Consider the following 27,932-nt stretch of genomic DNA (forward strand, 5'->3'; position numbering starts at 1 on the left):
GTTTGGCCTTGGTGTACAAAACAAAGCAGGGCAAAGGCTAACAGAGTTTGGCCAAGAGAATGCACTGGTCATAGCAAACACACTCTTCCAAAAACACAGGAGATAACTCTACATATGGACATCACCAGATGGTCAATACCAAAATCAGATTGATTATATTCTTTGCAGCTAAAAATGGAGAAACTCTATACAGTCAGCAAAAACAAGACCTAGAGTTGACTGTGGCTCAGATCATGAGCTCCTTATTGCAAAATTCAGACTTAAATTGAATAAAGTAGGGAAAACCACTAGACCATTCAGTTCACTTCAGTTCAGTTGCTCAGTTGTGTCCGACTCTTTGCGACCCCATGAATCGCAGCACGCCAGGCCTCCCTGTCCATCACCAACTCCCGGAGTTTACCCAAACCTCAGATATGCAGATGACACCACCCTTATGGCAGAAAGTGAAGAAGAACTAAAAATCCTCTTGATGAAAGTGAGAGAGGAGAGTGAAAAAGTTGGCTTAACGCTCAACATTCAGAAAACTAAGATCATGGCATCTGGTCCCATCACTTCATAGCAAATAGATGGGGAAACAGTGGAAACAGTGTCAGACTTTATTTTTCTGGGCTCCCAAATCACTGCAGATGGTGGCTGAAGCCATGAAATTAAAAGACACTTGCTTCTTGGAAGAAAAGCTATGACCAACCTAGACAGCCTATTAAAAAGCAGAGACATTACTTTGCCAACAAAGGTCCATCTAGTCAAAGCTATGGTTTTTCCAGTAGTCATGTATGGATGTGAGAGTTGGACTATAAAGCAAGCTGAGTGCCAAAGAATTGATGCTTTTGGACTGTGGTACTGTAGAAGACTCTTGAGAGTCCCTTGGACTGCAAGGAGATCCAACCAGTCCATCCTAAAGGAGATCAGTCCTAAATATTCATTGGAAGGACTGATGCTGAAGCTGAAACTCCAATACTTTGGCCACCTGATGTGAAGAACTGACTCATTGGAAAGACCCTGATGCTGGGAAAGATTGAGGGCAGGAGAAGGGGATGGCAGAGGATGAGATGGTTGGATGGCATCACCGACTCAATGGACATGAGCTTGAGTAAGCTCCAGGAGTTGGTGATGGACAGGGAAGCCTGGTGTGCTGCAGTCCATGGGTCCAAAGAGTCGGACACGACTGAGCGACTGAGCGACTGAAGTGACTGACTGACGAGCTGTGGGGAAACACTAAATGAATGAGCTGCACGTGGAACTGCCAGAGGGCTTGACAACACCTTTACAAAAAGCAGAGCAGTTTCCTGGGAGGCTTATCTCACAGGAAGGTAACTCTTGTTGTTCCACCATTAGTGTGAGTTTCTCAGGCCTCAGGTCTGTGGCTCAGCCTTTCTACCCCCTTGCCTTATATTTTAACCACCATGGATTCCGACACAGGAATCGTGAATTTTCCTAATTTGTCAGCCTAGGAAACGCGAGTCCACATGGTCCTTTAAACATAAAAATTTTCCCAGAAGTTGTCTGCAGTGGAAGACAGCCTAGGATAACAGTAGTCAATATTACTCTTAATGTTACACTGAAAGTCTTGTGGGCAATGGTAGAGTGATAAAGATGGAGCAAAAGGACTGCCATGGTCCCAGGTGCGCAGAGCATGGTCTAGAAGGAGCTTGTGGGATGTGGGTAGATAGATGTCTACTTGCCCTTGTGGAGAGGACATGGCTGACAAAGGGCCAGAATGGGCCCCCTGAAGCATGGGGTGCAGGAAAAGGGCCCCTGTTGCTGGGGTCCAAGGACAGTGTTGGCTGAGAGCAGAGACTGCGTATGCTGGGTTCTCAGAGCAATTGTAGGTACCCTGCTGGCTTCAGCTCCCTGTATTCTCCTCTCTGTGGTCTAGGGCTGATTTTCTAGCCAGCCAGAGGTATGTTACCATAAAATATGCCTTCCCACCTGATTAGCCCTAAACTATTCTAGAAATTTCAAGGAAATTGTGGTTAATTCGATTCCTGATATTTCCCTCATATCCTTCCAGCTTCTGTATAAAGTATTTCAATAGGTGTGCTTGTCTTGCCTCCACTTTTAAAATTACCACCATATCAGTCAAAGACTATAATCCCCGCCACACTTCTTTTCAATTCCAATACCAGAATCTTGGCCAGCATCTTAAAATTTACAGTGAATAAAGAAAACCGGTCTCTAATTTAAATATGCTTGACCTTCTGTGGGGAGCAAAGTAATCACAGCTTTGTCATGCTCTGGTTTGGTTCAGTGGGTGTAAAAACATGTTCAGATAAAATCAGGATAGACCCAAATTTCCCCCCGTCCTTCAAACTAAACCCAAGCAAAGTGTTGTTCTGGTTTGTAGTCTCTTTGGCTGAGGATTATACTTGCCAGAGGATTTCTCTATTGGAGAGGGTTTGTATACTTAGTCTTGCCAAAAGTGTGACTTTATAGCTTATTGTCCTTATAAGACCCTGCTCCCTCCTATCTAGTGTATCATTTTTTTTTTCTGTACACATATAAGAAGAAGTCCCCTATCACTTCTGCTAAGCCAAGTGGTGTTTGACTGGCATGCTCTCTGCTAGCCTGGAAAATGTGAATTTCTTCCCAGGAGCAAAATCTTGTATGAACTGTTTCCCAGTTTTTCTCTCCACTTTGAAATCTACTTCAAAGTTATTATTTGGCTAACAGGTTATGTTTTCCTTCCCTTGAGGTCTATAGGATTTGCCTCTGATGTGTGGATGGGGCACAGGTTTTCCTTCTACTCTGTCATTTTTATCTATGTTACATATGAACATAATCATTCTCACCCCAAGTATGAAACTCAACCTTTAGGAAATTGCAAAAGCCTGCTTCACCTCTATTTAGTCTTTGAAGATGTTCAGCTCAAGAAGAGAATAGTCTTCCACCTAAGCTCTATGATAAAAGTTAAGGATCAATGAACTGATAGCAAATGTGTCATCAATGATAGACTCTAAAGATAGGGATTTTTAAAAAAATTAGTTCAGGATTTGATTCTGGTTTGAGAAAACATCATTAAATATAGCTCTATACACTGTATCCTGAGAACTTAATAATCTGCTGTTGTGGTTTAGTCTGTAAGCATATCTGACTTATTGGAACCCCATGGACTGTATAGCCAACCATCCCAACTCCTCTCTCCTTGGGATTTCCCAGGCAACAATACTGGAGTGAGCTACCGTTTCCTTCTCCAGCGGATCTTCCCAACCCAGGGATTGAACCCGTCTTTCTTGCATTGGCAGTCAGATTCTTTACCACTGAGCCACCAAGGAAGCCTAGTTGTCTATTAGAGACCAATTAGGTCAGGTACAGTGTCACAAAGCTTAGTGATTATTTTCTCCGTAGGCAATGAACACATGCTTAAGCTTAGTTGTATTGTGTAGACACAACACAAAGTGAATAGGATGATACTTTGTGATCCTTGCTTTCAAGCAAGAGAGGAGTTGAGTTAAATAGTGAATGTGTGGCTCTGTTTTCAGATAGTATGAGAAGTTAGCTTCAAGGGCATGTCAACATTCATGATGATGTATTGAATTAAGTTCGAATTTTTCCTGCATTACTCTGTGAAATCCTGCCTGGAAGCTGTTCAGTACCTAAATTATTTCTTTCCAGTCTATGATTCTTGTGGGCAGAAAAGTGAATTATGTATATGAATCCTTTCATATAGTTATCTTTCAGCAATACCTAAGTCAGCAGCCAACTTGCCTCTCTATTATCATTTACAGAAAATAGATTTCAGTCTTACATTTGGCTGTGCCAGGAACCCTAGGTTTTTGCTTTCAGAATTGAGACTTTGAAGTAATGATAATAGCTACCATGTACAGAACATACATTAGATGCCAGATACTGTGCAAGATGCCTCACATGTTTTTTCCTTTATTTGAGTTTTAAAATTTATACAATTTTTATAAATTACCAAAGTAACTTTTTTCACAAATTATGTAATACAGAGCTTTATCGAGAAAAAATAATTGATGATTCTGTCACTACCACCTACCAATTCAATCACTCTGGTAACTTCTGTGGGTCCTTCCACCTTTTCCAGTGCTCATACACACCTGATATCAAATCCTCCCATTACCCTGTAAGGTTGGTGACTTTATCTCTATAGGGAGTGGAAATAAAACCTAATCAGTTATTAGCACCAATGAACTGAGCATTAACATAGAGGTCTCCTTCAAGAAACCACACTGTTTTCATTGGGATAAAGAAATGTGGGTAATGAAGAAGCTTAAGGGGAAATCACAAGTGTTTGGGGAACCATGAAAAAGCAAATGGGTTCTTCCATGTTGCCAGTCACGCCTGTGTCCACAGCCCAGTCTCCTTCCCTCCTGCTCTCCCAGCGATGCTGGGGCAAAGCACAGGGTCAGCATCTCGTCACCTGGAGGCCCCGTGTTCCTCCAGACAGTTATTGGGCAGCAACTTGGTGTTGACGTAGCTCAGCATCTGGAAGAGTTTGTTTAAAGCAAATTATTTTCCATTCATAGATTGTTGAAAAATAGGCTTGCTCATCAAATGTAAATTCTAGAAAGAATATAATTATATTTTGGATGTCTTTTTGTCCATAATCATGCCCTAGTAAAATAAACTGCAGTGACGAATTAGTGTAATACCTAAGCAAAAAGAGATGTGTAACTGTGGGATTTTTGAGCCCAATTCCTCTTCTTTTACATTTTGTTCTCAAATAAAAGGAAGGGGTTTTTTTTTTCTTTAATTTATGAAAATGCTTCAAGACTTCGAGGAACAAAGGGCTTAAGTGATCTTCTATCTCCTAATGAGTGAAGGTATTTTTCCTACATAAGTGTAGCAACTGGATCTCCTCTTTTCAACAAAGCAGTATTTTTCTTAAGGCCAGATATGGACACTCACTTCTTTGTATAAAGATATCATCCAGTTTGCTTTCTAGTCATGTGATGAAATCCAGTGCAACAGCCTTATCCCATTGGCTCTAAAATGCACCTGAGTTCCCCTTGCCGCGGGAAGCGGGTAAAGAGATGCACGTGGAGCATGCTGTCTTTGGACATGGTGTGCCTTCTCTCACTTTAGAGAGAGAGGAAATCTCTCTCTGACACACACCCCATGCCTGTGCCTACTGGCCACGCTCTGATAGCTATTTACCCAAGGAACAATGCCTGAAACCTCTGTCCGTGATCTCACAAGGTAATCAGAGCCAGCTATGGTCAGTACTTGATGGAAAAACTCCAGGAAAAATAGTTCAAGCTGCCATAAGTCACCTCAATGATATGTTGGTGATTCTGGGCTCTCAGGAAGGAATCAGTGCCCTAGAGTGGTACCAGGAAGCATTGTATAAGCACCAGATCTTCTCTTTTACTTTAGCTTTTTAACCTTTAGGGCTTCCCTCATGGCTCAGATGGTACAGAATCTGCTTGCAATGCAGGAGACCCAGGTTCGATCCCTGGGTTGGGAAGATCCCTTGGAGAAGGGAATGGCTACCCACTCCACACTTTTCTTGCCTGGAGAATCCCCAAGGACAAAGGAGCCTTGTGGGCTACTGTCCATGGCATTGCAAAGAATTGGATGTGACTGAGCAACTAACACTTTCAAAGACTTTTAATTTTTAAAAGAATTTTTTATTGAAGCATATTGATTTCAAATATTAGATGCTTCAGATGGGCAGCATAGTGATTTAGTATTTTTAAAATTTATATTCCATGAAAAGTTATTACAAGATAATGGCTGCAGTAATTCCCTGTGCTGTACAATAAATCCTTGTTGCTTATGTATTTTATACATAGTAATTTGTATCTCTTAATCCCATACCCCTAAATGCTACCCCTTCCCCTTCCTTCTCCCCATAAATACTCATTGGTTTGTTTCCTGTATCTGTGAGTCTGTTTTGTTACATACATTCATTTGTATAATTTTTTAAATTCTACATTTAAGTAATATCATACATTATTTGTCTTTCTCTGTCTGACTTATTTCACTAAGCATGATAATTTCTATATCCATCTACATTGCTGCAATGGCAAAATTTCGATCTGCTTTATGGTTGAGTGATATTCCATTGTGTATGTATAGCACATCTTTTTTAAAATTGAGGTATAGTTGATATACAATATAAATTGCAAGTATACAACATAGTGATTCATAATTTTTAAAGATTATGCTCCATTTATAGTTATTATAGAATATTGACTGTATTCCTTGTATTATACAATATATCCTTGTAGCTTATTTACTTTTTACACAATGTTTTATTCTTAATCCCCTACCTCTGTCTTGCCCTCCCTCCTCCACTTCCCCCACTGGTAACCGCTAGACTGTTCTCTGTACTTGAGTCTGTTTCTTTTTTTCTACATTCACTTTTTTACTTTATTTTTTAGATTCCACATATAAGTGACAGCAACTTTTGATCTTTCTCACGGCTGAGTAGTATTCCATTGCATTTGTGTGTGTGTGTGCGTGCCATATCTTGTTTACGCATTCATCTGTTGACGGACACTTAGGTTGCTTCCGTACCTTAGCTATTGTAAGTAATGCTGCTGTGTACAAGGGGTGCATGTATCTATTTGAATTAGTGTTTTGTTTTTCTCAGATATATACCCATGAGTAGAATTTCTGGGTCATGTAATAGTTCAACTTTTAGTTTTTCTGAGAAACATCCATATCGTTTTCCATCCTGACAGCACCAATTTACATTCCCACCAATGGTTTATGAGGGTTCCTTTTTCTCCACATCATCTCCAGCATTTTCTATTTGTGTTCTATTTGATGTTAGCCATTCTGGCAGCTGTGAGGTGATTTCTCAGTGTATGCTATGTCTTCTTTATCCACTATTAGTCTGTTGATGGATACAGGTTGCTTCCATATCTTGACTGTTAGAAATAGTGCTGCTACAAATATTGGAGTGCATGTATCTTTCAATTTTTTATTTTCATTTTTTCAGATAAATTCCCAGGAGTAGAATTGCTGGGTTATGTGGTAGTTCTATTTCTACTTTTTTGAGGAAACTCCATACTGTTTTCCATAATATTGCACCAATTACAGAAATTCTATTTCATAGTTTGTAATCATTATAGAATATTCTCATGGATAGATATAATATTTTTCAGTATATCTCTCCAAATAAAAAGCAAGATAAAAATATTTTTGTTTCTAGAATATGAGCAAAGTACCATACTAGATAGTACACAATGGATGGTACCTTGTAGGGCTCAATAGGTGTTTGTTGAATAAATGAATGCATGAAAGAATAGGGAGTTCCCAGAGTTAGCGATTGGCAATAGTTGACATCAGAGTTAGTCTCTGAGTTCCTTCAAGTGGAAATACTTCTGCCAGGTACCAATGAACTGAAGATTTTTCTAAACCAATGAGGAGAGCAGTGTGATATGGTAATATTAGCTACATTCTGACTCACTTATTCTTCCACACTTGCAGCTCTGGTGCAGTCAATGAAAAGTATGTCTAGGAAACTTAGAATGCAGTTTGGCCCACAGCTGGTAACTAAATATGAAAATCATAGTGAATCTAAATATTGAGAGGAAACTGAATTGGTGGGTGACCTGCTGGGTTGGATAGTATTGGAATCATTTGGCTGATGATGCTAATCAGTCACCATTTTGTTTTGAAATGGAAGCCCAGTAATCAAATAAGTTTAGTAAAATTCCTTGTGTTTACAGAGATCTAGTCAAAATGATTCTATATTTTCCTATTTAAGCATCCTAGTGGAAGTCAGGTTTTGCCTTTCTAATTAAATATTTGCTTACATGTGTGATACAATGTCTCTGAAATAAGCAAAAAGGGCACTTCTAATTCTTATGAGAATTAGAGTTTAAATTTTTCTTTATCTCAAGGTCCCAAGTTGCCAGAAATATATATTTGTATTTTATCTATTACCTGCATCAGTTGGATTAGCAAACTCTGAAAATCTTACAGCATATGTATAACAAGAATGAGTCAACGAGGATGACAGCACCCTTGGTTGAGATGTAGAATTCTGCTTAAGCCATTTTTCAGTCCTTTCCCCTTAAAATATTACTCAATCCTTGGTTTCTCACCTGTAAAATATAGAGAGTATACCTGCTGCCCATCTTACAGGTTGTTAAGACGGGCAACCGGATATGTTCAGATGACAAAACCATGCAGGGTATTAAAACATGAACTTTGAGTTTGCGGGGTTTCAGTTTGAGCTCTGGAACCTCCACTTACTCTGTGATCTTGAGCAAGTAACTTAATTTCCTCATCTGTTAAGTGGAGGTAATGATAATACCCACCCCATACACTTACTGAAAGGATTAAGTAAGACATATATGTAAAGTATCAAGCATCTATGATAATGGCTGACACTAATGAGCAATTCTTGCGTTGCAGGTACCTGGTAACCTGCACATATGTGTTCTCTAGGGTGTAAATACACTATGTGAGGTGGAGGACCAGTCAGTGTGCTTCTCCATTCTCAGAGTTTGCTCCCGTGTGATGGCCTTGCTTCCACTGTCCATAGACCTGTCCAGTGGACAGTTCTTACTGAGGATGTTTACCAAGTGGTAGGGAAGAGACCAGTTTATAGGATCTTCTGCTTCCTGGGTTGAGGAACTATCCCTCGAAAGAGATCTCTAGCCCAGGAGTAGGTGTGGTTGGGTCTCAGAGGAAGCAGTCCTATGATCTTACACTCTGGATACATTTCTGTAGGACTTTCTCAAAAGATTCAGGGCTCTGCCAAAGGAAACAACAGACAGAAGGAATGAGCAGGAAGAAGCTAGCTTCTCCTCCCTCACATCAGCCTCCACCTTTTGATTGTCACCGTCTTCAGCCACCAAAAGGAATTAGCTGTTATTTTACTCTGATAACTAGTTGTATTATTATCATCATAATTGCCATTATTATTAACCGCTAATGTATTAAATGATTATACAGGGCAAAGTTCACTGACTTATTTATCATCTCAACAATCCTATGAGGATGATTCTATTATTATCCTTATTTTACAGATGAGTGAAGTGAGAATAAACCAGAGAATAAAATACCTGCTTAACCTGGCAAATGGTATTGCTAAGACTCAAAGCTGGGACTGTCTAGCCCTGACCCCTATTTTTAACTACAATACCACCCTCTTATTTGCTTAATTATTCACAACTGAGTTCAAATTCAGCAAAGCACTTGAGTTAAAATCCATGTGTTACATTTTCCCATGTCCACCTAACACCCAAACTGGTGGAAATCAGGCAGTTAGCGGTCAGTAAATGTTATTTGGATTGACATATAGACATTATTGTTTATAAAATAGATAATAAGAACCTACTGTATAGCACTAGGAACTCTACTCAGTACTCTGTAATGACCTATATGGGAAAAGAATCTAAAAAAAGTGGATATATGTATTGTTGATTCACTTTCCTGTGTAAAAGAAACTAGAACAATATTGTAAATCAACTATACTCCAATAAAAATTCATTTAAAAAAGACCTGATAGAAGTCCTCTCTTTTCATTTTGATGGTTTAGCACACTAGAGTTTAAAATGATTAAAAACATCTTTGTTGTTTTTCAGTCACTAAGTTGTGTCTGACTCTTTTTGACCCCATGGACTGCAGCACACCAGGCTTCCCTTCCTTCACTGTCTCCCGAAGTTTGCCCAGATTGGTGTCCATTGAGGTGGTAATGCTCTCTAACTATCTCATCCTCTGTCACCCTCTTCTCCTTTTGCCTTCAATCTTTCCCATCATAAGGATCTTTTCCGATGAGTCGGCTCTTTGCATCAGGTAGCTAAAGTATTAGAGCTTCAGCTTCAGCATCAGTCCTTCCAATGAATATTCAAGGTTGATTTCCTTTAGGATTTACTGGTTTGATCGCCTTGCAGTCCAAGGGACTCTCAAGAGTCTTCTCCAGCACCACAGTTTGAAGGCATCAATTCTTCGGCCCTCAGCCTTCTTTATGGTCCAATTCTCATATCCATACGTGACTACTGGAAAAATCATAGCTTTGACTATATGGACCTTTGTTGGCAAAGTGATGTCTCTGCTTTTTTAATATGCTGTTTAGTTTGTCGTAGCTTTCCTTCCAAGCATCTTTTAATTTTGTGGTTTTGGTAACCATCTGCAGTGATTCTGGAGCCCAAGAAAATAAAATCTGTCACTGCTTACACTTTTTCCCCATCTATTTGCCATGAAGTGATGGGACTGGATGCCATGATCTTAGAAAACATGTTAATCTGTGCTTTCAATTAAAGCCATTGGTTCCTCTGTTGCTTAAGAATCTAGATGATCTCTAAGCTCCCCATCTCTCCTGCTCTCAGGTGCTGAGAGTGGGTGAGGGTGGAGAGAAAGCTTAGGCCAGAAGCAGGAAGAACTGGTGTTGGCCAGTCTGGACCCAAGCAGCCTCACTTCTGCCCTGTTTCTCCCATCCCCAGGAGAACTGCCTCTTTCCTTTCCTCAGCCCTCTAGGCTGCATTTCTCAGAGCACAAACACAGTGCCCAGAAGCCTGCTCAGCACCTCCGGAGTCTTTCCAACAGAATGAACTGCGGCTCAACTTGTCCTCAAGTCTCCTTTGAAAACCAAAATGAATAATTTAAGTTGATAGTTAATGTACCAGAACACTAACAACAACAACAAAATCTCATTTTGTAGCAGAGAGAATGAATTTTAACCTGAGATTTTTGGTTTTGCTCTATGAAATGTCTTTTATTGTTTTAAGATATGTTCCTATGCTTTTTTTTCCCTTCATGTCACAAAAAAAAGGGCTTTCTTAGGATTAGTATATTGTCATTAATCCTCTTAAATGAAAAGAAGAAATTGAGTGTAGAATTGTAGCTAGAGTTTTTAAAACATTTACCAGTAAAAGCTATAGGATTTTACTCTATAAACAAACTCATTTAAATGTATCAGGTTAATTACCTAAGCTACAAATACAAGTTGGATGAAAAGCCTTGATTGAATTTGTCCTGTTCTGTTTGGCTGACACAGCCTTAATTGCACATGGTAAGAAAACACTTTTAGTCAGTAAGTGCATCAGACTGCCATGACCACTCTAGCAACCTGCTCCGGTGAAATTTCAAACAAATGTCATGTCAGTGCTTGCCTTATAGGAAAAAAAAAAAATTAAACGCTGAACATTTCCCCTTATTTGCTATTCAGTATTCAAAATTTAAGAGGGAGAGATATCCTTTGTGCTGTACCTCCAAAAAAAGGAAACAGTCACTCAATCTTATTTAAAAACTCATGTGAATTGTTGTAATTGTAATGAATTATAAACCTCAGGGCAAACTGCAGTGATTTCTTTAGCAATTTCCAAAAGGAGCATAGACTGAATTCTAGCAGTCAAGGTATTTCAACCTTGGGTAATCAATCAAAGGCTAGAAAGAAGTAAATTAAAAGTAACCCAGCCCTCTCAACACCATTGATTTATCATTTATCACAGCAAGTGTTACACACACTGATTGCCCACTTTCTTGAGGAAGTCTATAATCAACTGCTATTTATCCATGGCTGATTTCTAACCTAATGCCAGTTTAAACTATTGAGGCAATGGTATCAAGACTAATTGTAACATTTGCTTTAGAAAAACATAATTAGGAAGGTAAATATACTGGATTCAGGAGCCAAATATACATTCCTTTTGGATTATGCATGGTTATGGATTTCTAGTTTATCTACATGGTTAATCCCCTCCATTAGTGTGGATGATCCAGAATTGGATGCAACTATTGACATGTTGAAAATGATGCTAGTCATTATCTGACATTAGTTTCACTAATTCCACCAAAGGTATTTTTTCTTCGCCAACAATCTTCCTGTTAAATCCTGTTGTCGTGCATGCAATTTTGTTTACTTTTGGGGTTTCCTAATTTTAAAAAGCATGAATCTAGGCATGATAATTCATGTTTGTAGGAGGAGGTCCCTAAAAATTCTGGGCTTGAAGGGAAGCTAAAATGGTAATTTGCTCTGTTTCACGGTCCCAAAGATGACCTTTCTGGCTTTGCTCTTCTTTCCTGCAGCAACCATCCACCATGAGTTACGCAAGACACATCATTAAGAAGGAAGGTTTGGGACTCCGAGGCCTCAACAAAGGATTTACAGCAACTTTGGGACGTCATGGAGTTTTCAACATGGTTTATTTTGGCTTCTACTTCAATGTCAAAAACATTATTCCTGTCAATAAGGTAATTTTTTCACCTTAAAATCCTGGAGGAAAAATCCTATCAATGATGGTAGCTACATAGGTAGAGTGTTTATCCTTTCAAGTCACTGTGCTGAACTCTTACATCTGTCACCTAGTTTGATCCTCACATCAGCCTTGTTCATTGAGTATTGTTATCTTTATTTTGAATTCAGAAACTAAAACTTACTTAGAAAGATCAAGTAAATTGCCCAGAGTCACATAATAAAGAGCAAAGCAGACCCCTGAACCCAAGTCTGACATCAAAATTCTTCTTCTTGAATAATACCCCATTATACCTGAATGTTTCACATTTATCACTAATAGGAATTTCTAGAAACTGTTATTACTTAATTTTTGTCTCTGAAGTATAACTTTCTCAAAGTTGAAATTTTCATAGTCTAAATACATTTTGAGTTTATGAAAGAACATTATCAGCCTAAAATTTAAATCTTACATAGTAATTTTTCAATTTACCTAAGTTAATTAGGGTAAGTAGTAAGTTAACTCTTCTAGGATCATTCACTTTTGACATGAAATAACAGTAATAATTTTTAACAGTAACTCACATATGTCAGCAGCCTTTCCACTTTGATAAGATAAAAGTAGCACATCATGTGATTTAAAATGAGCATCTTTTACTAGAGCATTACAAGCTTTTCTCCCACCATCATATTGCTTGTCTGCAATCAAAAGTATAATTCTGGAAGCACCAACTGGGGAAACATTTTTCACATGCAGGCATTTTCCCACAGGGGTTCAGTTCTTCATTTTGCCTAATACAAAAGTATTGAAGAACTTTTTATAAAGTATAAAAATATTCCTAATATGGCTGTCACCTGATTTGGTAAAGTAATGTTGGTTGTACTTGTTTTTTTCCAGTTATCCCTTTTAATCTTGGTTAGTACTTATCTCAGAAAGTGAAAGTGAAAGTCACTCAGTCATGTCCAACTCTTTGTGACCCCATGGACTATACAGTCCATGGAATTCTCCAAGCCAGAATACTGGAGTGGGTAGCCTTTCCCTTCTCCAGGGGATCTTCCAAGTAACAGCTAAATCCAAGGCATGTTCCCCATTAACCTTCCATTGACGTTGTCTCACTCATTAGCCAAAATTGTTAACCAGGTTTCACTGTATTTAGAAATCTCACTTATTTAGCATAAGCTCATGTTTTGTTGGTCTGAAATCAATGAATAACCACAGAATATGTAGATTTCCCCATTGAGTGACAGTTCTGACACTGGTGGTCCTCAATGTTCTCCTGTTGAGCTCATGAAATACAGAAATAGAGTGCAATAAATACTTTGGTCTTGGATGACATGAGAGAGTCCAACTCTCAATACATTAAAAAAAAATGCTTTTAGCAGGAACAGGCTAAATAATCTGTGGAACCCAGGGCAAAATGAAAACGTTCAAAAATTAAGAGTTTCCTTTTGGACTCTGTTGGAGAAGGTGAGGGTGGGATGATTTGAGAGAATAGCATTGAAACATGTATATTACTATATGTGAAATAGATCGCCAGTCCAGGTTCGATGCATGAGACAGGGCACACATGAGACAGGGCACACAGGGCCGGTGCATTGGGATGACCCTGAGGGATGGAATGGGGAGGGAGTGGGACGGGGATTCAGGATGGGGAACACATGTACACCCATGACTGATTCATGTCAATGTATGGCAAAAACCACTACAATATTGTAAAGTAATTAGCCTCCAATTAAAATAAATTAATTAATTTAAAAAAATTAAGAATTTCAAGGGACTTCCCTGGCAGTTCAGTGGTTAAAACACTATGCTTTCACTGCAAGGGGCATGGGTTCTATCTCTCGTCAGGGAACTAAGATCCTGCATACTGACATGGTAAGGACAAAAAAAATAAATAAATAAATAAATAAATAAACAATTTCAAGACAGCAACCGTAGTGTCCCAGGTGACGCTAGTGGTAAAGAATCTGCCTGCCAATGCAGGAGATGCAGGAGACTCTGGTTTGATCCCTGGGTTGGGAAGATCCCCTGGAAGAGGAAAATAGCAACCCACTCCAGTATTCTTGCCTGAAATATTTCATGGACAGAGGAGCCTGGTGGGCTACAGTCCACGGGATCACAAAGAGTCAAACACGACTGAGCATGCGCACAAAAAATTTGCGGAGCAATAAACCAAGCATGGGGCTCCTCTCAGTGCAGGCTGTGGGCAGCTGCACAAGTTCCACACCCATGAAGCTGATGTCTTTTTAAACTCTGAGCTGAGTAATTCATACAATGTGGGAGAAATGTCCATACCTCTTTCTCTAGCTATCCAAAGGCTTGAAGCAAATAGAAATTACACACAATGAAATGAATTATATAATTTACAAATATTATATGAATGATATATATTTCATTACATTTATTTGTGCATTATTTTAATGCATATGTTATCACAATAATATGAATTTGGTTATATCTAAGGAAGAATTTCAGAAAGATCAATAAGATTTATATATGATTATGTGTTGTGTTGTTTAGTCATTCAGTCGTGTCCGACTCTTTGAGACCCCATGGACTGTAGCCTGCTGGGGTCTTCTGTCCATGGGATTTCCCAGGTGAGAATACTGGAGTAGGTTTCCATTTCCTTCTCTAGGATATCTTCCTGACCCAAGGATCAAACCCAAGTCTCCTGCATTGATGGGCACATTCTTTACCACCGAGCCATCTGGGAAGCCTGGTTGTATGTTACTAATGCTTTAAAAAAAGTCCACAAATACAAACTTCATTTAACAATTAATCAATACACTTAAATTATTAAATTTTACACATTGTGAAAAAAGCAGAAGCTTAAATATTTATTACTTAAAAGACATCATAGTATTCTGAAATTATAGAAAGAGCTCATTTATCTTGCCAGTTTACAGGGTTCAGATTATATTGGCCCTTATAGGCCACATTAAGTAAGGATTCTTCTGTTTATCTGAAGAGCACTGGGAAGCCAACAAAAGATTTTAAGCAGAGGAATTACATGATAATTCTGGCTGCAGCGTGGAAAATGGGTAGAGTGGGGTAGTGAGCAAAAGACAGAGTATAACATTGAAATGATTGTTATGTGCAATGTGGGGGTCATGAACTAGTGTTCATGGTAAAGACAAGAAGAAGTGGATCGATTTGAGGAATGTTTAGAAGGCATAATCTGTAGGATGTGGTGATGTAGCCTGTGTGCATGTTGATAAAAGAGTGGTGGGTAGGGATGATTCCTAGGTTTGGGGTTTGAACAACTAGAAGGATAATGGTGCCATTGATTGGGAAACAAAACCATTGAAAAAGAACAAATTTGGGGAAAATATTATTTCCTGAGCCTGAAAACCTGATTTAACCACATTTGAACTCCAGAGTACAGACACTGAGGCAGTGATTGCATGTGGATTCTTGAGGGGAGTGCCCTAAGATGGAGATAGACATCCAGACGTCATCGGTATACCCAAGGCGAGCATACTTTTTTTTTTAATTAATTTTTATTGGAGTGTAGTTGCTTTACAGTGCTGTGTTAGTTTCTACTGTACAGCAAAGTGAATCAGCTATATGTATACATGTATCTCCTCTTTTTTGGATTTCTTTCCCATTTAGGTCACCACAGAGCACTGAGTAGAGTTCACTGTGCTATACAGGTTCTCATTAGTTAGCTATTTTATATCGATAGTGTGTATGTGTCAGTCCTAATCTCCCAATTCCTCCTACCCTCCTTCCCCTTGGTATCCATATATAACATATATTAATGCATATATGTGGAATCTAGAAAAGTGGTATAGATGATCTTATTTGCAAAGCAGAAATAGAGACACAGACACTTGAACATTCATTTTCTGGGGAATGATCATGGGCCAATCACTTTAACGCTTTGAGCATCTGAGTATTTTAAACCTGTAAATTGAAAAGCTAAGTGTGTTCTTTCTACCTGACAAAATGGTTTTGAGGATTAAAATAAATAGCAAGTGAAGTCTGTGAATTTTAAGGTGCCGTGGAAGTGTTAGGTGTGGGGGATGCTGATGACGAGGAGTTGGGAGGCGAATAGAGGTGGCGAGGAGGGTAGTGGAAACAGTCAGCATGTAGAGCAGTGTGAAGAGCTTTTCCCCAGAGCTCTTCCCTTTGCACTTAAATGAACACTGTGGGGTTCGTTGTGGGTTTTGTTTTCTAGGGTTTTTTTTGCCTAGAACAAAGTCATTGATTTTATGTGTTCTGTAATCTAAGCCTGATTCAGAACTGGGAAACCAGTATTCTTTAAATTTAAACCATAATAAATCAATGCTTTGTGAAGGGGAAGGTATGATAATCATTAAAACATGTTGAAGAACGTCATCAAGCTGTTAACCACAAGGAGGAGGTGGTGTTCCTTGAAGGCTTTTTTCCATCTTCGCTCTAGGCCGGCTCCAGCCATACACTCCGGACAATTTGTTTACAGGATTGTTGTTTCAGTTCCCTCACCCAGAAATTGTTCATTCTGTTGTCCCAAGGGAATTTGAGATTTCACCAACTCTGACTGCTGCTGCTGCTGCTAAGTCGCTTCAGTCGTGTCCGACTCTGCGCGACCCCATAGACGGCAGCCCACCAGGCTCCGCCGTCCCTAGGATTCTCCAGGCAAGAATACTGGAGTGGGTTGCCATTTCCTTCTCCAGTGCATGAAAGGGAAAAGTGAAAGTGAAGTCTCCCAGTCATGTCCGACTCTTAGCGACCCCATGGACTGTAGCCTACCAGGCTCCTCCGTCCATGGGATTTTCCAGGCAAGAGTACTGGAGTGGGGTGCCATTGCCTTCTCCGCAACTCTGACTGGCATGAGATAATTCTAGATTTTTCTTTAATATATTCTAAACTTCATAAACTGTCTACCAATATTTTCCATTTTCAAAGTATTTGATTTTATAAGAAACTGTCCATATGATCATATCTGAGGAGTGGAAGTCAAGAGCCGTGTGTGTGTGTGTGTGTGTGTGTGTGTGTGTGTGTACGTGTGTGTGTGTGTTAAGTGAGGGGGAGGGAAGAGCAAGAAAAAGCAGGGAGCAGTGCAGGAAAAGTACTTTTTCTTTATAGCATTCTGAGCTGTTGGAAGCTTCTACAAGAAACCTGTATAAATTTTATAATAGGAAATAAATCAGTGAAAATTTTAATAGAATCTTATAGAGTACCTAGTTAACTTTTTCACATTTTATTCAACTCTGTGTCTACAGAGTTAAAATAAGAACTTGAAACAGTGAGTTCAGATAACTCGGGTCAGATATCCATCCACCCTGAAGTTTTTAACTTTAGTTCTTCGGATTGATGATCTCTGGTAGATTCCTTTTTCATGTTTCACTGAGATATCCCGACCTCCTATGCCATTCTGTACTACTAAAATGGTTTTTGTAAACTCCATGATTTTGCCTGATCCTTGTCGCAATAACTGCCATTTTCAGGTGAGGAAATAGAAACAGGAAGTAAAGGCCCAGAGGTGCAAGTTACTGACATAATTTATCTGAAGGTGTACAGCAGGGGGAAGGAAAGAACCAGAGGGAGGATTCATTCTGCTGTGCCTTGTAGTCCTACGTCTGCATCTTACCTTGACTTGTGTTACACAGAAACTGTCACTTTAAAATGGTTACTAAAATTTAAATAAGTGAACTTGGTAGACTGTCCAGTCATTGTAACCAGATCCCACTTTTGCCCCATTCAGACCTGAAAACTGGTCCTCCCTTTTCACCTCCTTAGCCTCTGATCCATAGAAACAAAGAATTATAAGACATGACCCTGGAAGAGCTGGGCATTACCAGTTTGAAAATAATGCCATGTTATAGTCTTGCAGACTTATTTTTAGAACCTAGATGTTCCTATAAGATAGTGAATAGATGGCTACAATAGAAAAGTTTGCTTTAAATAGTAAGTGACCATGGAATTCATTTAATGGCGACGTTCATTTTCATCTTGCAGTAAATGGAATGCAATATCAGTATAAAGAATTATCCCTTCTCCTCAGAAAGAGGCCATCACTTCTCAAAGTAAAGCCTTCTAGAAATAGATATTGATTACCTTAAACACTGACATCTTTTTAAACTATTGATGAAGGTAAGCTTTCATTACAAAACCAATTTATTTCATTTTCATTCCTAGATAGGGTGTCCAGAGCATTTTATTTGTGATGGTGACACACAAATGGGAATCCTAAGATTTAAATGTTACATTGCTGTGATAATTTTTGTCTTCTAGTTCCATGTTTACTGCTTTTCCTATGTTTCCGTAAGTAAAATAATGATAAGGGTAGAAACTGCTGTCTAAAGCTCATGGCTGTCAACAGTATTAACTGTGCTTTCAGTTTGCATCCTAATTATGCGTGTTTGCAGGTTGTTTTGCCAAAAACAATAGACCTTTTGTATTGAATTCTGCCATGATATAAATTACATGTGTGGGTTAGAAATATTCTAGGAGAGAACAATTTTTCATAGGTTCAATCTTTCTTACTTAATAAACCATTTAGACCTGTCCCTATAGTCGTTTTACTATGGACAGCATTAAGTCAAACATTTTATTTTCTCATAAGGTAATATTCATGAAAGATTGCCTTTTAAGCAACACAAACGTTTCTCTTTTGATTTTTAACATTTTCTTTGTTTTGTAAATTCTGTAGAAAGTCTGAGGGTGGTGCCAGACACACTTCAGTTTACCAGAAGAAATGTGGGAATGTGTTGGTTTCATGATTTAGAGCTCTGTCCTTCCCTAAGGTGTGCGCTGAGCAAAATGACAAATGCACCTTTGGGTTCCAGTGGAGAACTTAGACAGAGCTGTTTATATTTTGAAAAGAAGAATCTCAGTAGGATTAGATCATAGTGGGATTTAATTTATGACCATTTATTTTTCTGATTCTCTCTTACTTGATCATTAGTCTTACCAATCATCCGGTAATGGGAAGGCCAAGAGCATTAAAGTTTCATTAAGAACAACTCTCCTTTCTGGTAACCACTGGGGTAAAACTACAAGTATATATTATCTAGAAAATTCCAGGAGATGTGACAAGATTCTGTGGTAAAAAGTGGTATCTTTCATTGGCAGTTTTCACAGACTCCCTGAGGGGGGTGGTGGGTGCTGTATGTGTTGTAGGGGGAGGAGGGCCTGGGGGAGGGGAGCAGGGCAGGGGTTCAGGCACTTTCTTAAATAAACCTCAGGCCAAAAAGTTTCCAGTCAGGTACCACCCAGGTGGATGGAAATGAGGTACAAGTGGCTTTAGATTCTCAGTGGGTGCCTTCTATTCATTCATTCCAGAAGTGTTCATGGCACATCTATCATTGGAGGCCGGGCACCATCTCAGTGTCAGCTCCGCTCCTGCCTTAATGGGGTTTACATTCTAGTCGAGGAGACAGAATATAAACAAGTCATTACACAGGGAACTGAATTGTGGCAATTGTGATAAGTGCCATGAAAGACAACTATGAAGCTGTGGGAATTTTTAGCCAAAGCTCCTAATTAGACCCATGGCAGGGTAGGGTGAGAATATAGGAAAGGCTTTCCTTCAAAAGAGATATTTAGGCTGGAGCTCAAGGATGAGGCTTAGTCACGCCAAGATGAAGAGGATGAGCAGACACCAGAGAGAACAGAATGTGTGAGTGCACAGAAGCAGAAAGAGGCATGGGGGGGAGGAGGGTGGCTGGTGTGTGGTGAACCAGAGGAAGGGAGGCAGTGGAAGCTGCAGAGGATAGCTGGCCAGAATGTTTGAGTCACGGTGGTAAGGCAGTTGAGTCCCCTTCAGTGATTTAACTGAAGGGGCATGTCACGTTAGCACAACTAAATGGGTATGGGAAAGTCTCATGTATAGAAGTCCAGAAGTAGAATCTTATGAAATAAACTTGGTCCAAAGACATCTTCTTGATCATGTGCCTAACTCCACCTCAAAGCATCTCAGTGTGTCCTTGTCCTGACTTCTCAACATTTAGAATTTTGTTTTGGGATCCTGGTTTGTTAGTTTTCCTTGGTTTTCCTTTGGGTCATGCTTTTATTAAGGCAAAGAATAGAATACACAAAAGCAGAAAAATCCTATTGGGTTCCCAAGGAAACATATTAATACCTTCCTGCATTTTGTATGATAATACTCAGTGATATAATTGACTCTCAGAAGGTATTATCTATCTACATTTATTTATTTATAGAGAGATACTTATAAATAATAGATATTAGAGGTATGTATATATGTGTATATATATATATATATGAAATAATGAAGTGATAACTGTTATTCTTAAACCCAAACCCATTTTGACATTGTATGTATTTTATAATTTTGGCTACATGTGTAAGACCTTTACAATTATTTTACATATCACAACCGTTTAAAAAACAGTTATTTTAGGAGGGGAAAGGAATTTTCATGGCTATTTTCTGAATAGCTACATTCAGATGCTGAGTTAACAAGACTTTGATTTCATTCCAAAGCCCAGAGCCCTACAAGGATAGGATCTTGGGAATATTCCACATTCCTTAAAGAATGCTTATCAATTAAACCATCTCATTTTAGTGACCTTCTGTGGAGTGAGGAGCTAGCATTTCCCCAAATTAATCTCACATGAAGAAAAAACAAACACTGTAATAGATTCTTCTGATAGCTGTGGATGGAAACAACTGTAACTTTTAATTAAGCTCCAATAGAGGTATTTTCACTGGGGGACAAGACAACATGATACCATAACATCAGGGGAAAAAATGTTTTTGTCAAAGTTTATGAACAAAACAACAAAAGTTTATGAACAAAACAACAAAAGAGAGTCAAGATTAGAGAAAATCAAAGGTGCGTACTGAGAACCGACTTTAACTAGTTGACTTGGATCCACTGAAACTAACAATATCTAAAATGCAAATTTCTTCTTTGAAAAAAAAAAAGGCAGTTCACTCTCACTCAGTCTGCCTTCTTGCTCAGTTACCAGGAGGCGACTATGATTTCAACACACCACATCATTTTCATGACAACTGCAGCCAGCTGTGGGAAAGGCAGTGCTAAGCTGCTATTATTTGCCTTGTGGTTGTGCAGGTGCTTAACCAGCGTGTGTAGGTACCTCCTTTGCAATTTGCTTCTGAGACCTTGGTTCTTTGTGTATTATGTCTTTATAGAGGAAATATACAGCATTTATTAAACACCTATGATGTGTCAGGTCCAGTATACCTATAAAGATGAATGTGACATGGCACAGCCCCTTCCTTTAAGAGGCTCTGGGCTTTGGAGTGAAATTTATTACCAGACTGGGTTTTCTGCTGTTTCTTCATGTGAGGATACATCATGAGCTTTATGTTTGTATTACCTCTTACTTGTGGCCTTGACAAATGAAGGACTCCATCACAATCACCCTTCAACTATGGATGATGATGTGCTATGAAAGGGATAGAATTAAGCAGAAAATTAATATGTACTGACAGTCCAAACTGACCATCTGTAAAATTATAGAAATAGTGAGATGGATTCTATTAAAATTGGTTTTGACCACATGTTTATATGTAATCTAATTACTAATTAATTGATTTATCAAAATATTCAATTCTTTTTGAATTGCTCTTGTTATGATCATAACATTCACATGATCAAAAAGTTTCCTTACCCACTGGGAGAGGGGGGAGGTGAATAAAAGAGTTCTGCAAAGAAATACTTTGTGATACCCTGAAAATCATGTGACTCCTCATAGGACTAGCATACTGTCTTTAATTTTCTTATCCAAAGCATTTTATAGCAGTCTCTCTTAGTCATTTGTAAACAGTAATTTTAGTTCTTCAAACGGCAAACCCAGTTTAGCAATTTTTGACAAGCAACGTGAAATCCACTCTAGGAGCATCCGAGGCCAATCCTAAACAGAGAACAGTCCTGTCAGTGTGCTCATTCTAAGGTTGTCTGAGGAAGCAGGGTATAGTGACTTTAAGATGGGTCATTAGGAACTCTGTGAAAATGACTCAAAGCTAAAATCAGAGAGGACCTCAGGTTTGGTGTGGTACCAAGAGGAATTAAAGGGTGAGTGAATTGCAGCAAAGGAAATGTGATTTGGGTTGACATGAGGTAGGAGGATTCTAAGAGTGGACTTGAATGTATGTACTCATGCTGAGCTCCCTTAAATAAGAAGCCCATCACTGCAATTTGCTCAGCCTTGCCTTGTAGGGAGCAGCAGGCTTCCTGGCCAATCTCCCTCACCACCCCTAGTTCTCACTAGCTAACAAATCCCGTTTTTCCTATCTTCCTTAACCCCCTCCATCTGGCATACCTCTGTGTGGAATGTCTTCTTAAAGATGCCAGACCCTAATCACAAAGGCCTGTGAGATGGGTGAAGGTTCTCTGTTTATCAAGCAAGCAGCCAGTTGGCCAGTCACTAACCAAGGCATCAGAGTCCCTGCCAGGGAAGGTAAAAAAGGAGGCACATGCTTCTCTTGATCAAGATATTTTTTGCCTCTCTGCGTATTAAGTCAAATGCCGTTGCTTTAAATTATTGATGCAGTCTTTACTACTGTATGTTTGGATTAGATGGTTAAATTAGTTACAAATATGTAGTGTGTTGATTGTTAACTATTTTGAGTCTTATGTTCCCACTTGGTTGTGGAACGTTACTGCCACCAATGTTTTCGGATCACTTATTAGTGCTTCTTGATGAGAGTGAGAGAGGACAGTGAAAAAGCTGGCTTGAAACTCAACATTCAAAAAACTAAGATCATGGCATCTGGTCCCATCACTTCATGGCAAATAGAAGGGGAAAAAATGGAAGCAGTGACAAATTTTATTTTCTTGGGCTCCAAGATCACTGCAGACAGTGACTGCAGCCATGAAACTAAAATACACTGTTCCTTGAAAGGAAAGTTATCACAACCTAGACAGTGTATTAAAAAGCAGAGACATCACTTTGCCAACAAAGGTCTGTGTGGTCAAAGCTATGGTTTTTCCAGTAGTCATGTATGCATATGAGAGTTGGACCATAAAGAAGGCCGAGTGCCAAAGAATTAATGCTTTTGAACTGTGGTGTTGAAGAAGACTCTTAAGAGTCCCTTGGACTGCAAGGAGATCCAACCAGTCCATCCTAAAGGAGATCAGTCCTGAGGGTTCATTGGAAGTACTGACGCTGAAGCTGAAGCTCCAATATTTTGGCCACCTCATGCAAAGAGCCAACTCGTTGGCAAAGACCCTGATGCTGGGAAAGACTGAAGGCAAAAAGAGAAGGGGATGGCAGAGGATGAGAAGGTTAGATAGCATCACTGACTCAATGGACATGAACAAACGATGGGAGATAGTGGAGGACAGAGGGGCCTGGTGTGCTGCATTCCAGGGGTTGTAAAGAATCGGATATGAGCAACAGCTAAACAACTAAATTAGTGTCTCTTGTTAAGCTGTGGAGTCTATAAACAGTATGTCCTGTCAGGAAAATTCATTGATCTTCCCAAACAGAGGCTGGTAAACACATTTCTTTAAATCTGCACTGACTCCAAGATTGTAATGTGATGAAAACAGCCAGAGTTCTAGTAAGAGACCTGAATATAATTCCCAATTCTGATACTTACTAGTTAGCCATGTCTCTTTGACAAATTATACCTGCCTCTGTGTCTCAGTTTTCTTATTTGTGAAATGGAATGTTAACATCATCCTTAAAAGGTTTGCAGAGGAATTAAAAAATGTTTGAAAATTATGAATGTTGGACTTTGCATTGCTGTCACAAAATGTGGTCAGTGCATATAATATCCACTAGCATGTCAGGCTACTCAGCTCCAGTTTAAAGTCCCATATTGTATGAGAAAATTAGAAAATATTTAGAGGAAAAGAATAAAACTCGTCTGTAAATAGGGAAATAATACTACTACTCAAATATTTGAGAGGAAGTATAACTTTTAACCATGTGAAATAAAAGGTTATTGCAGTAATGGTTTTTAAGCCATGATGAATAACATCAAGAATGGTGACAGTTGATTGCCCTTGCAAGGAGCAAAAAACTGGAGTAAAATAACTTAGGCATATGCATGAGGAATGTGGGTTAGGAACAAAGGAAGTTTACTGATTGATGGCAGTTGGAACAAATTATGGAAGTTAGTTGAAAATGTTTAATAACAGAATAGATTTTTTTATCAACATTAATATCTATTTACATAATTAAGATGTGGTCCATCAAAAATATTTTACTTAGGCTAGGTGACCTTTTTTACCATAAATTTTTTAAAATTTATTTTATTATGGTGAAATCACCTAACATGAGATCTACACACAACAAATTTTAAATGCTTAATTTATTATTGTTGTCTGTAGGTAGTGTTGTACAGCAGATCTCTAGAGCTTATTCATCTTGCTTAGCTGAAACTTTATGCCTGTTGATTAGTAACTCATTCCCCCTCCCTCAACCCCCGGCAACCATTGTTCCACTCTTTAATTCTATGAATTTCACAGTTTGAGGTATCTCGTATAAGTGGAATCGTACAGTATTTGTCTGTGACTGGCTTATTTCACTTTACATGGTGCCCTCAAAGTTCATCCATGTTGTTATATATTGCAGAATTTCCTTCTTTGTAAAGATGAATAGTATTCCATTGTAAATATATATACCATATTTTTAATCCATTCATCTGTCAACGTACATTTTGGTTGTATACATATCTTGGCTGTTGTGAATACTGCTATGATGAATTTGTTGTTGTTGTTTAGTCACAAGTCATGTCTGATTCTTTTGCAATCCCATGGACTGTAGCCCACCAGGCTTCTCTGTCCATGGGATTTCCCAAGCAAGAATATTGGAGTGAGTTTCCATTTCCTTCTCCAGGGGATCTTCCTGATTCAGGATCAAGCCCACATCTCCTGCACTGCAGGCAAATTCTTTACCACTGAGTCACCCAGGAAGCTCCAGTGATGAATATAGGAGTGCTACTATCACTCTAATGCTCAAAATTCTCCAAGCCAGGCTTCAGCAATACGTGAACCGTGAACTTCGAGATGTTCAAGCTGGTTTTAGAAAAGGCAGAGGAACCAGAGATCAAATTGCGAACATCCGATGGATCATCAAAAAAGCAAGAGAGTTCCAGAAAAATATCTATTTCTGCTTTATTGACTATGCCAAAGCCTTTGACTGTGTGGATCACAATAAACTGTGAAAAATTCTGAAAGAGATGGGAATACCATTTCATCTGACCTGTCTCTTGAGAAACCTGTATGCAGGTCAGGAAGCAACAGTTAGAACTGGACATGGAACAACAGACTGGTTCCAAATAGGAAAAGGAGTGCATCAAGACTGTATATTGTCACCCTGCTTATTTAACTTATATGCAGAGTACATCATGAGAAACACTGGGCTGGAGGAAGCACAAGCTGGAATCAAGATTGCAGGGAGAAATATCAATAACCTCAGATATGCAGATGACACCACGCTTATGGCAGAAAAGAGCCTCTTGATGAAAGTGAAAGAGGAGAGTGAAAAAGTTGGCTTAAAGCTCAACATTCAGAAAACTAAGATCATGGCATCTGGTCCCATCACTTCATGGAAAATAGATGGGGAAACAGTGGAAACAGTGACAGACTTCATTTTGGGGGGCCCCAAAATGAAGCCATGAAATTAAAAGACTGCAGCCATGAAATTAAAAGACGTTTGCTCCTTGGAAGGAAAGTTATGACCAACCTAGACAGCATATTAAAAACCAGAGACATTACTTTTCCAACAAAGTTCCGTCTAGTCAAAGCTATGGTTTTTCCAGTAGTCATGTATGGAAGTGAGAGTTGGACTATAAAGAAAGCTGAGAGCCGAAAAATTGATGCTTTTAAACTGTGGTGTTGGAGAAGACTCTTGAGAGTCCTTTGGACAGCAAGGAGATCCAACCAGTCCATCCTAAAGGAAATCAGTCCTGAATATTCATTGGAAGGACTGATGGTGAAGCTGAAACTCTAATACTTTGGGCACCTGATGTGAAGAAGTGACTCATTTAAAAAGACCCTGGTGCTGGAAAAGATTGAAGGCGGGAGGAGAAGGGGACGACAGAGGATGAGATGGTTGAATGGCATCACCAACTCAATGGACATGAGTTTGGGTAAACTCTGGGAGTTGGTGATGGACAGGGAGTCCTGGCGTGCTGCGATTCATGGGGTCGCAAAGAGTCGGACACGACTAAGCGACTGAACTGAACTAAACTGATGATGTTAGCTGTGGGCTTTACTCATGTTGGGACTTTATTACATTGAGGTACTTTCTTTATGCTTCTATTTTCTTGAGAGTTTATCATGAAAACTTGCTGAATTTTATCAATTGCATTTTCTACATGTATTGAGAGAATCATGTGATTTTTTTTAATCATTTATTTTCTAATGTGCTTTATCATATTAATTGATTGTCATATGTTGAACCATGCTTTTATCCCAGGGATAAATCCCACTTTGTCATAATGTATGATCCTTTTAACATGCTGTTGGATTTGATTTGCTAGTGTTTTTTGAGAAATTTTACATCATATTCATCGGGGATCTTGTCTTATAGTTTTCTTGTCTTGTGGTGTCTTTGGCTTTGATATCAAGATAATGCTGGCCTCATAAAATGAGGTGGATGTGTTCCTTCCTCTTCAATTTTTTGTTAGAATTTAAGAAGCATGTGCATTAATAGAAGAATTAATGTTTGGTAGCATTCACCAGTGAAACTATCTAGTCCTGGGCTTTCCTTTGTTGGGAGATTTTTGATTGTTAATGTACTTTCCATACTAGTTACAGGTCTATTCAGACTTTTCACTTCTTTGTGATTTAGTCTTGATAGGTTGTTTATTTCTAGGAATTCATCCATTTCTTCTCGATTATCCAGTGTGTTCATACATAATTGTTCACAGTAGCCTCTTACTATCCTTTCTAGTTCTGTGGCATCCGTTATAATGTCAGTTATAATTTCTCTTCTTTCATTTCTGATTTTGAGTCTTCTCTCTTTTTTTCTTAATTAGTTTTACTAAGGGTTTGTCAGTTTTCTCTTTTAAAAAACCCAACTTAATTTCATTTATTTTTTCTATTGTTTTTCTAATGTTTATTTTGTTTATTTCTGCTCTAATCTTAATATTTCCTTCCTCCTGCTAACTTTGGACTTAGTGTTCCCTCTTTCTAGTTCCTTGAGCTATAAAATTAGATTGTTTGAGATCTTCCTTTTTTAAAAAATATAGGTGTTTATCGCTCTAAGCTCCCTCTTAGTACTCCTTTGCTGAATCTCATAAGTTTGGGTATGTTGTGTTTTCTTTTTCATTTGTCTTGAGGTATTTTCTAATTTTCTATTTTGGGCTTTGTACAATAGTCTCCCACAATCTCTTAGACTAGCTTTACTCTTTTTCTTCCTTTTTCATTCTGCTCCTCTGACTGAATTATTTCCAATAGTCTGTCTTTGTGTTTGCTGATTCCTTCTTCTGTTTGATCTAGTCTACAGTTCTTCTAGTGAATTTTTGATTCAATTATCGTGTTTTTCAACTCCATGATTTCTGTCCAGTAATTTTTTATATTTTCTATCTCTTCATTTAAATTCTCACTTTATTCACACATGTTCCTCTGACCTCAGTGAGCATCTTTATGACAGTTTTTTTTGAATTCTGTGTCAGGTAAATCATGTAATTCTCTTTCCTTGTGGCCGGTTTCTGGAGCTATATCAAGTTTCTTAATTTGGAACGTCTTTGCCTGATTGTTCATCTTCCTTAACTCTCTTTGTTGTTGTCTGTGCATTAGACAAGGCAGTCTTCATAGACTAGCCTCACGCAGGAGAAGACCCCCTACAATTCAGACTGGCTAGAGATTCTGGGGACCTGTACTAACTCTTTCCCTCCTCAGGGAGAAGCAGGCAGCTGTCATTTTTGATCTTCTTACTCTGTACTGAGCAAGAGGAGAGA

At 38.8% G+C, this 27,932-nt stretch overlaps 1 protein-coding gene across 11 annotated transcripts in view; it reads left to right on the plus strand.

Moving 5' to 3' along the window:
• SLC25A21 (solute carrier family 25 member 21) overlaps positions 1-27,932 on the plus strand; it is a 516,014-nt gene that overhangs the window by 475,210 nt on the left and 12,872 nt on the right. For all 11 annotated transcript variants that reach the window (XM_081547885.1, XM_081547889.1, XM_081547884.1 and 8 more), the window contains one exon: positions 11,953-12,117. In XM_081547885.1, the coding sequence (XP_081404011.1) occupies positions 11,953-12,117 (165 nt within the window). The remainder of the gene's footprint in view (positions 1-11,952; positions 12,118-27,932) is intronic.

Source organism: Giraffa tippelskirchi, chromosome 12 (assembly GCF_054371585.1).
Source record: "Giraffa tippelskirchi isolate mGirTip1 chromosome 12, T2T-mGirTip1v1.2.pri, whole genome shotgun sequence".
In the NCBI taxonomy this organism is placed as follows: domain Eukaryota; kingdom Metazoa; phylum Chordata; class Mammalia; order Artiodactyla; family Giraffidae; genus Giraffa; species Giraffa tippelskirchi.